Source organism: Poromitra crassiceps, assembly GCF_964638095.1.
Source record: "Poromitra crassiceps genome assembly, chromosome: 14".
Taxonomy (NCBI): domain Eukaryota; kingdom Metazoa; phylum Chordata; class Actinopteri; order Beryciformes; family Melamphaidae; genus Poromitra; species Poromitra crassiceps.
The window spans coordinates 23302338-23315240 of NC_139633.1; the positions used below are offsets into that span (position 1 = coordinate 23302338).

Sequence of the window (12903 nt, forward strand, 5' to 3'; positions counted from 1 at the left end):
AGAAGCATGAACATCCAGTTCAATTAAAAAAAAGAAGACAAAACATCCAGTTCAATCACCCAAACAAAATATCACAAGTCTAAACAATGGAATACATATAGTGAGTTGAGTTATAAACAATATAGGATACGACTGCATATGAAATTTGGAAAAGATGCGTAACTGGCATAATGCTGCATTTGATAAATATTTAATTGGAAAAAATATATCACTTTAAAACCAACAGGATGCGCTGAGAGCGAACTTGCTTGGTAGTGCTAATATACGATTCCCCCCACTCCCCCCTTTTGCCAATCAATCCATTTAAAAACAATGCAGGTGAGCATAATGAAAGTGCTGTCCCAATAAAGTGCATCGATGGACAGCTGGGCAGCGGCCGGCTGATTGACTTTGCCTTGACATCTGGGAGGCCCGCTGGCCCCTGGCACGCGTATAGGCTGATGTCGCCATTTACATGCAAATTTAAGGAGATCATGAGGGCCTCGCCCCGTAAACTCGCACAAAAAAGAAGACGTCACCCTCAATACGGAGGAGGCTCGTCCCGCCGAGACGGGAGGTCTTGGAAGTCGCCGTGTACATTTTTATTGAGAGCCACGCGTCCCCAGGAGTTTGGTTTGATATCAGGGGTTAGGCCCGCGTCTTTAGGGGGGGGGTTCGCTCTTTGTGGCCATTGAATAGGAGAATAAGATAGCAGGCCTCTGTGTCATCAACCGGTCATTAAAGCTGGCATAAGGCTGCAGGCAGTATGGCCAAGATGCAGAGAGCAATCAGATAGTTTGCACTTGTTCCCCTCTGCTTGTCAACCCACTTACCTCCAGTGTGATGAGAGACAGCATGCAGGCTGCTTTAAGTGAGAAATGGCAAAATGTGAAATATATGTGACTAATATCCTAATTCCACGCCCGTGCAAAGTTTTCATGCATGCATTGACTAAAACAAACAGGGGATCAGCATTTCCTTTATTTTGAACGTGTGATACTAACATTTCACCTAATGATGGAGAGCGCATTTTCCACGGTGTAAGCCCACCACGCAGATGATCCCACAGAATGAGCCGAGACGGATTCAGGCTCCGCGCCTCTGTGTGTGGAGCAGCTGACTCCCTCTCTCCACGTCCAGATGGCTCCTGCACACAGATTTGCATTCATTTTCCTCCTAATATCTTCTGAAATAGCGGGGACAGCTGCATTTGTTGTCAAATACGGTTTAAAACCCCCTTTCAGGACAGCATCGTTACCTACGTGACGGGTGTGGAGATCCATTTTCCCTCTCCAGTCAACAGTATCAGATCTAAGAGGATTTGTCCCAAAGTCTCCCTAATTTGATAATCAGATTTAAATCGCCTTGGTGCGTGTAATCAGGGGTTAAGTTCTAATAAACGACTTGAAGCTGTGTGCAAAAACCGTGGTGAGTTGTGTGCAAAAAAGACATTTGCAATCTCGGTAGAACAGACAAAAAAATCACATCATGGCACGTCTCGGTTTGTTTCACAGGAGTAAAAAAGGAAGAAAGAAAGAAGCACAGTTATCAACAGACTTCCTTTGAGTCTGTTTTTTTATATTTTCTAGAAATTGTGCCATAGCCTACTTTTAAATGATAAGAAAAATATATATATTTTTTCATCCCCTCATTTTGTGACTAGGCAATTTGGCAATAGATTTTGTAGAGGTGAAAGCAACAGCTTATAATTCACTTATCTTTGGCAGCAGCTATTAACCCGCAGCACCAGCTAGATAGATTGCTCAGGATATAGCACACATCTCTCTTGCTGGCTGGCGCCCTCCCCTCTCTCCCTCTCTCCATCCTCTCCTCCTTTCACCACTAATGAACCGAATGGGTTGCTTGCCCCTCTCTCTCGGACAGATTCGGACATGTCGGCTGTTGGCTCTTTAAAAATGATTAAGATGTTTCTGATTATGGCTGATTTTACAGGACGTGCATAAGGAAGACACCAAACCATGGATTTCCTGAAGTTTGTTTAATGTCATGAAAATCTGATTAAAAAAAATATATATACTGTATGAATTGCATCATGAAGTGATGGTTAGACATTAATAACGTGGAGGTTAAGAATAACTGTCTGATTTACAAACTTTATATTATAGTTACCCGAAATAGACAAATTAAGGATGACGAGAAATTCTCTGCCCTGCAATACACAGCGAAACAAGTGAAATCCAAACAACTTTTGTTGAAAAATGTCAAGAAAAAAGTTAATGTAATTAATCATCCCCATAATCTCTAAGCTCAATTACTTGAAATAATGTTTGGTGACAAGTCAAATATTATATCATAGCGTACAGTTGAAAAACACAATAAAAAACACATCAATTTGATGAAGAAATGATCTGCCATTGCTGAAATATGATTTATGGCCTATGTATTCACAGGGCTATTGAGATGCTTTCGTTACTATTAGTGAACAGACTGTCATAACATGTCATGTGCCATAATAAAGAAATGCAATAGAAAAATACACAAATACTAGTTGTAATCTAATATAATCAAACCAATCACGAATTTTGCATTCATTAGGCCAGCTAAAAAATAATAAGCTTTGACCATTTCAGAATTTCGAGTCGTTTATCTTTTTTTTTAATATGTTTTTAAATGCCTGAATATGTGTGATGGTTACACCTCGTCGAATTTCCCATATCATTTAAAAAAAAATCAAACTCACCACATATAGGGCCTAAGCAAGAGGAAAAGTGGAGCGAATGAGCGTTCTCAGGTTGCTGCACTATAGGGCTGTATACCCGTGTATAGTGGAGAGCGCCACTGCTTGACAGGAACCGTCAGCGCTCCATGTATGGTCAAAGCCACGCCCCTTGCGCGTCATATTCTGACAGCGCCTCTCCCGTGGGTTTAGAGTTTTGGCTCCCGGGAAAGATTTCAGTCCTCGGGGAAAGAGGGCTTAGTTTTGCATGTTCCCATCCATCCTGCACGACGCGAAAGGGCCCCTTATCCACCTCTCCTGTGTACTAGGAACAGCTCCACTGGTGATCAGCCTTTGCCTGTGTTTGTCTTGTGGAGAAGCAGCAGCACCTTTTCAGGAGTGGGCTTTTTTATTCAACAAGAAGTCCTGAAGGTTTTGGATGCGGTGCGCAGGGGATGTGGGCACTTTGAGAGCAGCGGCATCACCCACAAACACAAACAACTGCCATCGATTTTTCCCGTGAATAGCCAAAAAAAGGGGGGGGAGAGGAGAGAGAGAGAGAAAAGAAAAAACAAAGGAACAATAGCTACACACAAAAAAAATCTTGTCTATTGAACAATTCACTTTTCCAGTCGTGTGGATACCACTCTAACTAAGTACGGCACTTTGAGAATTGTTCCACATCGGACGGACTGAAGAGGGAGGCAAGACCTGTGGACCGGGTTTTCCCTCGCAAGTCTGACTCGGCACTCGCTACTTATCCCGTGTGAAAAAAACAAAACAAACCCTGAAGGATAACACGCTTGGACGTTTATTTCCCCCCTCTAATTTCGCAGGAGGCTCTTTTCACGCAAATTGTCCTAAATGTTTGGGATTCAGGAAACTATACCGCGGGGTGGGACGACCATGAAGGAAGAACCGCTGGGTGGACTGAACTCGGTCCGCTCCTGGATGCACACAGCTGGGGTGGTGGACGCGAACACAGCCGCCCAAAGGTACGCATGCTGCCAAAAGCATCTGATTTTTCTCACGCATTCCCTCCTCATCATATCGACCCCTCAATCCCCTCAATACTCTGTATCAATTACGGTCTCCCAATAACTGCCCCCCCTTCGGCTTTCCCTTCTTTCATTACATCAGATTACCCATTATTGTGACAAATCAAGAAATCTCCCCCGTACTCAAGCGTGCCTCTGCATCGCCAATGTTTTCATCAGCTTCTCCATCATCTAGTAGTATCCCCGGTGTCCGGTACTTAACCGAGATGGTCTCTTGTTTTCTCCCCGCAGCGGTGTCGGCTTGGCACGGGCACATTATGAAAAGCAGCCCCCTTCCAACCTCAGAAAATCCAATTTTTTCCATTTCGTCCTGGCGCTGTATGACAGACAGGGTCAGCCCGTGGAGATCGAAAGGACAGCTTTTGTGGACTTTGTGGAGAAAGATAAAGTAAGCCGTGTATATAAGAATACATGCACCTCATGCATGTCCATAATCTGTACATGCATGAAATTATGTTCTTTGCAATGGCAACGGGTTAGCCTGCTAAGGGGGAGTCACGTGTAATATTGATTTTTTTTACTCGATTCCTTGATGACAAGAGAGTGGTTGTATATGAACTAATAAGGCTAATTCTCTTGAATATTTATTTTTTCCAACAGGCAGTTAATGTGAAAAATGATAGAGTTTTTTGTGTGGATGTTGATTTTCTGATTTTCACTAACTGTTGTTTCCTGCAGGAACCAAACAGTGAAAAAACTAACAATGGGATACATTACAAACTACAGTTATTGTACAGCAATGGTGAGTAAAATAGTAATTGTTCTGCAAACATAGGCAATATATAAAGCATTGGTTTATGCATGCATAAAACCAAATATAATAGCCTACAATAATAATGCTACTACAACACCAACAACAACTATAATAATATTCATAATAATAATAATAATAATGCTCAATAATTAATTACATTGATTCCAAAATACTTTAAACTCTTTATACTTTATCTGACAGATTGATAAACTTAACTGGTGCAAAACTTAAATTCTTATGATTTTTTTCTTTCTCCTTTATAGTATGCAATTGTTAAAATTATCCTCCCTATAACAACTCTTCTTCTTCTTCTTCCTCCCCAGGCGTCAGAACAGAACAGGATCTTTACATACGGTTAATCGATTCGATGACGAAGCAGGTAAGCTGCTGTTACACTTGTCTCCATGCACAGTCCAGTCCTGCTCATGCACATGTAGCCTACACTCCACCCCTGCAAATCTTAACACACCGTGCAAATTATCACCCATGAAATCCCACACGGTTTTTCACATTTGCTTGCAAAATGCAGCCGTGCTACAAATAAAATCAAATTACCACTGTAACAAGGAGAGACAGCTTCCATTTGACTGTTTACGTTTGGCCATATCATATTGCAGGACTCTAAAGTCCAGTTTGCTCTGCAGAGGTTTAGCCTTCTTGTCCACATTAAATTTTGAACAGCAGGTCTGTATCGTATTTGACTCCCCTAAATAGAGGCAACATTCAAATTAGTAGCTATATTTTTAAATAATCATAATCATAATTATTATTATTTGCACAACCTTTATATATTTATAATTATAAATAACCTATATTAATATATATATATTTTGTTTTGCAAAAGTAAATTTCACTCCCTTCCAAACAGACACGCACATTATTGAGTGTGATTTTTAACCTGCAACCAGGCGCACACACACTGGTATTGACGCACATTTTAATGCGCATTTTAACCCACCGCATAGGTGAGCACACCCTATTATAATTGAAGACATAAATTCAGGCAGCCTTATTTCAGCGCTGCTCGTCTGTTTTTGTTATTAAACGGAGGGTTAAGGTAGAGCCATCTGAATATTAGAGCCGTGCAGCCTGTGCCACTGGTCACACGCAGCATTCCTGCGCGAATGATCCGAGTCAATGACGCAGAACAAGCAATTTATGGATTTATGTTTCTACAGCTGCAAATAGCGACATAAATCAAACCAATATAGATAATCGCCTGGTACCACACCCCCCCCCACCCACCCACCCACCCACCCAAAAAAAAGAAAGAAAAAAAAGGATACATCGGGTCAAGTTGGACAGCTTCTCACAGCGAGGATATGATGCGATCTGTTTCATAATATGTCACTTTTTCAAAGTCACTCTCTCTATGCCTGCAACAATTTATGGATGGCAATAAAAAAAAAGCCAAAAATAAAATTAAATAAAATACAGAAACATGTAATTTATTTGTTGTTTTTGGAGTGTTTTATTAATAATGGTGCTAGTACACTTGGTCCCCGTTCAGTACGAGGGAGGGAGTAAAGTGTCTATCTATCCTTAGAATATGAAGAAGGAGGGAGGGATCGAGGGAGGGAGGAAGAGCGGCAGAACTGATAGCTCCACGCCATCTGTTTCAGCCAATGCTCAAAAATTACTCAACCGTACCGCCAGACACCGCTTTTTATCCACAGAAAGATCATTGTTAGCGGCTCAAAATAAACAACAGATTGCCCATTAACACTTTCCCCCAAATATCCCCAGATTATAAGCATATTGATGACACTTCTATTGGATCTCTCCTCATGAAAATCTCTCTCTCTCTCTCTCTCTCTCCCTCTCCATCTGATATTATTTAGTTATATGAAAATAGAAAAACCTATAATTGCTTATTATCATCATCATCATCATCATCATCATTATTATTATTGCTAATATTAGTAGTATTAGATTACTACTGCTAATATTAGTACACGCTGTTATTGTTGTGTTGTTGGTGCATGGTGTGTGGACTATGTTGATATAAATATTATTCATAGTAAAACTGGGTGACTGCAGCTATTTCCCCCCACTATATTTATTACACAGCCTTTTGCATTCACCTAAAATATTGTGTTCACCTAACATCATGGCCATTCATGCATTCATTAATTGTATTAAGTGCAAATGCTTTGAAGTAGTAGAATTCATAGTGTCATTTTCTTTTTAGTTCTTTCATTTTGAATTTCTAGGAATGATATGTGCTGAAGAGATGACTGTGTTTTCTCTTGTGGATTAATCGCTTTATCTCCATCTCATATTTTTTTTCTTCTTCAAAGGCGATAATTTATGAGGGCCAGGACAAGAATCCTGAAATGTGCAGAGTTCTTCTTACTCATGAAATTATGTGCAGGTAAGCAATATTTTGTCTGTATCCATTTTGCAGATATGCAAAAAGTCATTCCCCTTCCCTCAATAAGTTTCATGATATGATCCAAACTTATAGTTGACTGTCCTGCAGTGAAAGTCTCCTGGGGCTGCTATCATTTCAAACTTTGCGTGACATAGTATGACACTGCTATGTATAAGAATGTTTGGATGTGAAAATGCAACCCAAAATCATGCCATCACTCTTTTGTATAGGTGAGGGTTATTGGATGTGTTATAAACAATCAATAACAGAACACACATATGTTATATATCTTTCTCTCTACACAAGCCTATGCCACCATGTGAGCTCGTAAGACACACGTGTTATCTCTTAAGTTATGCAGATATCTCATGATATCTATCAGTGTTTCTCTTTTTCGCACATGAGTCACTTCTCGGTTGATCCCACCTGTCATCAGTGATCAGCCAGCCTTTTAGCGTCATTTAACCACATCAATCTCAACCTCTCATATTCCGCTGCTATTCAGCGCTGTCATTGATACTAAAAGGAAAAACGCCTTTTGTTGTTATTGTTGAGCTCAGCATGAGCTTTGTGAACATTGAATTCGGATACTGTCGGTTAACCTCTCCTTTGTTGCATCGGTGCATTGTTCAACTTGCTGGTTGAGAGCGAGTGCAGCCTGAGAGCTGAGAATGATTTGTCTTTTTCCATGCATAAACTCATCACTCACGCTCAATTTACACAAGCATCCATCACTTATTTGTGACACATTGAATATGCTTGTGCCCGAGAGGTAATATTTTTTCGTCACTGGGGAAGTGCGTTTTGCTGTAGAATAAAGAACTACTTGAACTACTGCCTATTATCAGAGCAGAAGGCATACATAATAATAAGACCATAATATTAGTCCTCTGACAATCTTCTTTTATTTCTATTCCTATAAACTCTATTCTTTGCATTATATTATGACTCTAATGCATTACAGCGCTGATAAACTCATCTTATTACTACAACAGTCATGAAATCAGACACATTTAAATAGTGTTTGACTGACAGCAGCTTGGCGCAAATCTTTTACCATATGGCGTTTACCAATCTCACTCACATACATTTCTATGTTTTCATTTCAAATGGAAAGCTAGAATATTTTTGGTTGTTGTTGTTGTTTATTTTAGCAGTTTTGATTCAAGTTCCCATCAAAGAGCTGGAGGCAGCTCTAGCTATAGGCTTAGGGAGGAGAGGGTTGAAACATGTGGTGGGAGATAGATTAGTGCTTTTGAGGGCATAATTGATAAATGCCCTGCAGAAATATTGGTGGAGGGTGGCACCTTGCATCTCCCTCAGAAATAGCAGCTTGGCAATTAGAGGTAAACAAAAGCTGAAGCTGTGAAAAGTGACTCCCCTGCCTCCTGGCTCAATCCCCACTCCACTCCCCTCCAACACCACGCCAAACAACACAACATGTTGTTTTCACCACTTTTATCAGCAATCAGCATCAATGCAACGGATGGATTGGGTGGAGGAAATCTCATGGCAATGTTTTTATTTATTTTTTATTTTCTTTAATTTGCTATATCAAAACTGCTACAAGGCGGTTCACAAACGTTATGTGTATTTTGCACGTATGATTTGATTTATTTGCTTATTTAGCAAAGAACAGTTTGGTCTGACACACCCTATCTGTGTTCCCAGCCGATGCTGTGACAAGAAAAGCTGTGGAAACAGGAACGAGACTCCATCAGATCCTGTGATCATTGACAGGTAGGCCTGACTTTGCTTGCAGCTTTTCCTGTGTGTTGTGACCTGTGTTGGTGAGTGAGTGAGTGAATGTGTGTGTGAGTGAGCGAGCGAGTGAATGAGTGAGAATCCAGACGAGTGATTGAATGAACAGGCAAACGGATGAGCCAATGAACGAATTAGTCCCCCCCACCCCACCCCAGGGTGCCAGACTGCCCAGTTGGGCTGACTTGCACCTTATAGCTCACAGTGTGGGAACTGTGGGTGAACGCGTGTGAGTGGCTGAGGGCCGTCTTTCCCAGGTACCTGTGCTCTGAGGGGGGGGGGGGGGGGGGGCGGTCACCACCTGGATAGGGGTTTGTTCAATCACAGGTGCTTCAATCACTAGAGGATCATGGGAATACTCCTAATTAGCTTAGGCAACTTCGCGCATCTTTGGCTGGCTTCCCTTTTCTTTGTTTACGCCGGCGATGCTTATGCACTGTCGTCAATAGTTGTTTTTCATTGACTGTTTCCTCCTCTCAAGTTAGCTGTAAGCTAGACGCCGTTAAAGTTTCGTTTTTAGAGGGGATAAACATTTGACGCCGGCTGTTTTGTTCTGAACCACCGGGGAGGTTACGGATGCCACGCTGGTGTTACCTTCATCATAGTCTAAAAAGGGAGCATAAACACCCCTTCTTTGTAGGCATTGACATTTCTCTCACACCATGTAACTATACATTCCGCTCTCCTCAATCACCTCTGACTGAATCCGTTTGGGCAGTCGGGTGGGGGATTGTGATGGGGGGGGGGGGGGGGGGGGGGTTATGGGGGGCTGAGGTGTATTTTCGGCGTCGATCTCAATGTAACTCTCACAGCAATGTGGGAGCAACGGAGACAGCAATGCTAATGTTTGACTAGCCGGAATCACTGTTTGCTTAGTGGAGAATGCCTGCTATCTGACAGAGGGGACAACTCTCTTATTAGTAATCAAATAGGGCTGAGCAGTTGTTGCCGCCACTCCACTCCAGCGGCTTCTCATGCATCAGGAAGTAGGAGCTGGCTGCCCTGGGAGTCTGGATGGATTACCAGAGCTACTGCTGTCTGAACTGCACGCACACACACACACACATGCATGCACGCACACATAGGCGCATGCCATGCACACGGATACACACACACACACACACACACACACACACACACACACACAGGCGAAGACAGAGACAGAAAGACAGACAGACGCCCACATGCATACACGCGCGCGCATGCTACGCTAACGCTATGCTTGTGTTGTTGATGCTGTTGGTTATCCTCTAGGAGGCTGGTTTATGTTTGAGTTGGACAGTCTCAGTGTCTACAAGTAGAAAATGACTTTAGTGTTAAAGGAGCACTCTGCAGATTTTCAACCCGCTTTGTATCATTACAAAATCAGGAAGTATATCCCGAAAACTGTCAACGGTTTTGCAGGCATTCATTTAGTTTGACAGTTATCGAGAGTTGATTTGAGTGAAGTTGTGGACCAGTGATGTCATTCATGCACGAATGACCTCACTGGTCCACAACTTCCACACAAATCAACGCTCAACAACTGTCAAACTAAACCAGTGCCTGCAAAACGGTGTACTTTTTTCAGATATACTTACTGGTTTTGTAATGATACAACGCCGGTTGAAAATCTGCGGAGTGCTCCTTTAAGGACAATATAGGGGTGGATCTCTTCATTGGCTGTCTCTGTTACTAAGTGGATTGTTTAATTGGTGAGTCAGGTGCATTTAGCCGAGGTGGACGATAGTGTGCACATTAACATATAACTTGAGACGTGCACTTTTGTTTGTCCAATTTCCGCCGCTTTCATGTTTGCTTTGTGTCGCTCCGCTGCCTTTCTACTGCTGAGAGTTTCGCACGCCATTGTTCTTCAATCTGCGGGACAAAAACATGTAACATAAGTACAATAAAGCAAAATGAACGCACGGAGAATTAAAGTCAAGAAAGAGGGGTGGGAAGAGAAAGAGAACAGGCGGGGCGGGGGGGGGGAAAAGAAGCGGATGGGATATTGTAAGCTCAACTGGCTCTGGGAGGGCTCAGATTTTCATTGTGACGACTCTGAATAGGAGTGGAGTATCCCTTTCCCTGCACAATGAGCGGCTCTGTTGAGACACAAAAGCATATGTTCCTCATTAGACCCTCCCATTGTCTCCATGTCGTAACTATGAGCCCGTCAGCTCACCCTAACAGACCCACACAGGTTCCCAGTGACTGAACCGGGCTCGCCGAGAGAGGGGCGGTTGCGTAAAGGTTGCAGGGTTTAGCCGGAGAGAGAGTTACTTGACATGACCACTGTTAGTAGGGCCCACGCTACGTAAGACTATTTACCGCAATTACTCGACTGTTCCTCGCCGTGTGCCTATATGGGGGCGAGCTTTTAGCGAAAAAGCCCCTCCATGTTTTACAGGCGTCCCTGTTACATCTGTCATTTTCTCATGCACATCATTACAGGCACCTGTGCTGCGGTTTGCTGCTGGCAGAAACTGATTATTTCCAATTGAGTAGAACATAGTTGAGTGACATAAACCTAGAGGAGAGGTTTGATTGTTGAATCAGGCATGTGTCTCGTCTGTCTACAATTACGGTATGAAAACCCAGAGCGAGAGCACTGCCACATTTTGCGAGAGAAACAGTAGCATGGCCGAAACCTTAAGAAACAGATTTGGGAGTGAATCATTGATGGCGCTCATTCGCTGTAACATTTTCCCAGATGGTACGAGGGGAAAGCGCACACAGCTAGCTGGCATCTAGCAAGACATTAACTGGCGTTCCCATGGATCTGGCATATCCAACGGAGTTTGGGAAACTTATCATTCCAAATGTGTCCTATTTTCCTGCGGTCAAGCCAGACATCTGTTTACCCTATTTTCTCTCCCGAGTTTTGATACAGATTTTCACTCCGATTTTTTTTTTGTTCGAAGAGGAAGGATTCGCTTAAAAAAAAAAGAAGTTGGTTAGACATACTAGGCCCAACAGCTGTCACAAAGTTTCAGCACGGCTCGCTCTTTAAATATTTCAACACTTACATGTGATGCCCTTGCGTTATTCATGCTCGTTCCTGGATGAAGAAAGGCCCTATTTCCTGTTGTGTGTGTTTATACGCGTTATGGTGCGTGCAGTTTCCATATCTTTGGGGATAGTCAGTTCATCTTTCAGTCTTTAAAAGTCTATTGTCTTCCAATAGTGTGGGAGTGCACACATTTCCATCCCCCTTTTCCACATCAAATCAGGAAATCAAACTGACGTTGAGTCTGTTGGCTTGTGCGTAAAAACAAGAGACACTGATTTCATCCAGTGACTAATTCCATCGCTATTGCTGCTATGACCACAGCTCTTTGCATGTTGGATGTATAATCGTACAGTATCTCCCCTTTATGAAACCAGCAGCGGTACAGATGTCACGTCTATAAGCAAATGACGTCTTAAAAGTAAGTGGGAGTGTCCGTTTATTCATACTTTAGAGTTATAGTGATTATATCTGATGAAATGGTTTCCCCCATTTACAGTGTATGTAGCGTATAGCCAAACATAACTCAGCGTGTGATGACTCTCTCCAGGCCTGGTATCCATCTTCACTCTCTTACATATTGACTTTGTCCTCTCCTGTGTGAAAGATTAGATACATTGTTCCGGCTTCCACATGGATTTTGTAATAAGAAAGCACATGTTGTTGAAAGAGGAGAGAAAATGACTCATTGTGCATGTCAGGGTTCAAAGGTGACACTTTAACGCTGAGAAGCTGCAGCAACATAGGCAAGGAGACCTGGGAGAGAGAGAGCGAGAGAGCGCGTGTTTTCAACATGCATCATGCATTTTGAGTTTAACCTATGTTCATACAGCTTTAGCATCCAGTGGTCAGTTTACGCATGCCATTCAGAAACGGATTCTGGACCAGATCTAAACATGTCAGCTCCATTTATTCCTGCAGCTACGGCACTCCCTTTCACTTCCTGTCACAAAGGTCAAAGGGCACCGACCTCTGGAGTGCAGCCCAGCCACTGAATAATTCATGACATTGACTTGTTTTTCCCCTTATTTTTTTTTCTCCCTTGTCTGTTTTTTTTTTTTTTTTTTTTTTTTTTTTTGGTCAGCACACATGGTTGTGCTGTGGGAGGCTTTTATTCATTTAGCCCATTTACCAAGGGCTCGCCGCACCTGTTCGTCTGTTAACGCAATTAAATTTTTCGCCTAATGTAAATTTTGCTTAGCTTTTGGTTATGTCCCTCATTAGTGAGCCCTGTATTTTCTAAACGACTTTGCGTTATCGTTCATTTATGGAAACACCTACAAGGTCGTTTCCCGGAGTGCACTTGACTTC

At 42.4% G+C, this 12903-nt stretch overlaps 2 protein-coding genes across 3 annotated transcripts in view; one reads left to right on the forward strand and one right to left on the reverse strand.

The window, feature by feature from the left end:
- Window positions 1-1004: 1004 nt before the first annotated feature.
- The window catches only part of LOC310789493 (methylated-DNA--protein-cysteine methyltransferase-like), a 109936-nt gene continuing 98037 nt past the window's right edge, over window positions 1005-12903 (reverse strand). The window contains exon 5 of the mRNA XM_083651138.1: window positions 1005-1126. The gene's annotated coding sequence lies outside the window, so the exon portion shown is untranslated. The remainder of the gene's footprint in view (window positions 1127-12903) is intronic.
- The window catches only part of LOC310789329 (transcription factor COE3), a 76597-nt gene continuing 66796 nt past the window's right edge, over window positions 3103-12903 (forward strand). For both annotated transcript variants that reach the window (XM_083650946.1, XM_083650947.1), the window contains exons 1-6: window positions 3103-3651; window positions 3946-4102; window positions 4393-4456; window positions 4792-4847; window positions 6769-6842; window positions 8514-8582. In XM_083650946.1, coding sequence (XP_083507072.1) covers window positions 3521-3651; window positions 3946-4102; window positions 4393-4456; window positions 4792-4847; window positions 6769-6842; window positions 8514-8582 — 551 coding nt within the window. In that variant the 5' untranslated portion in view covers window positions 3103-3520. The remainder of the gene's footprint in view (window positions 3652-3945; window positions 4103-4392; window positions 4457-4791; window positions 4848-6768; window positions 6843-8513; window positions 8583-12903) is intronic.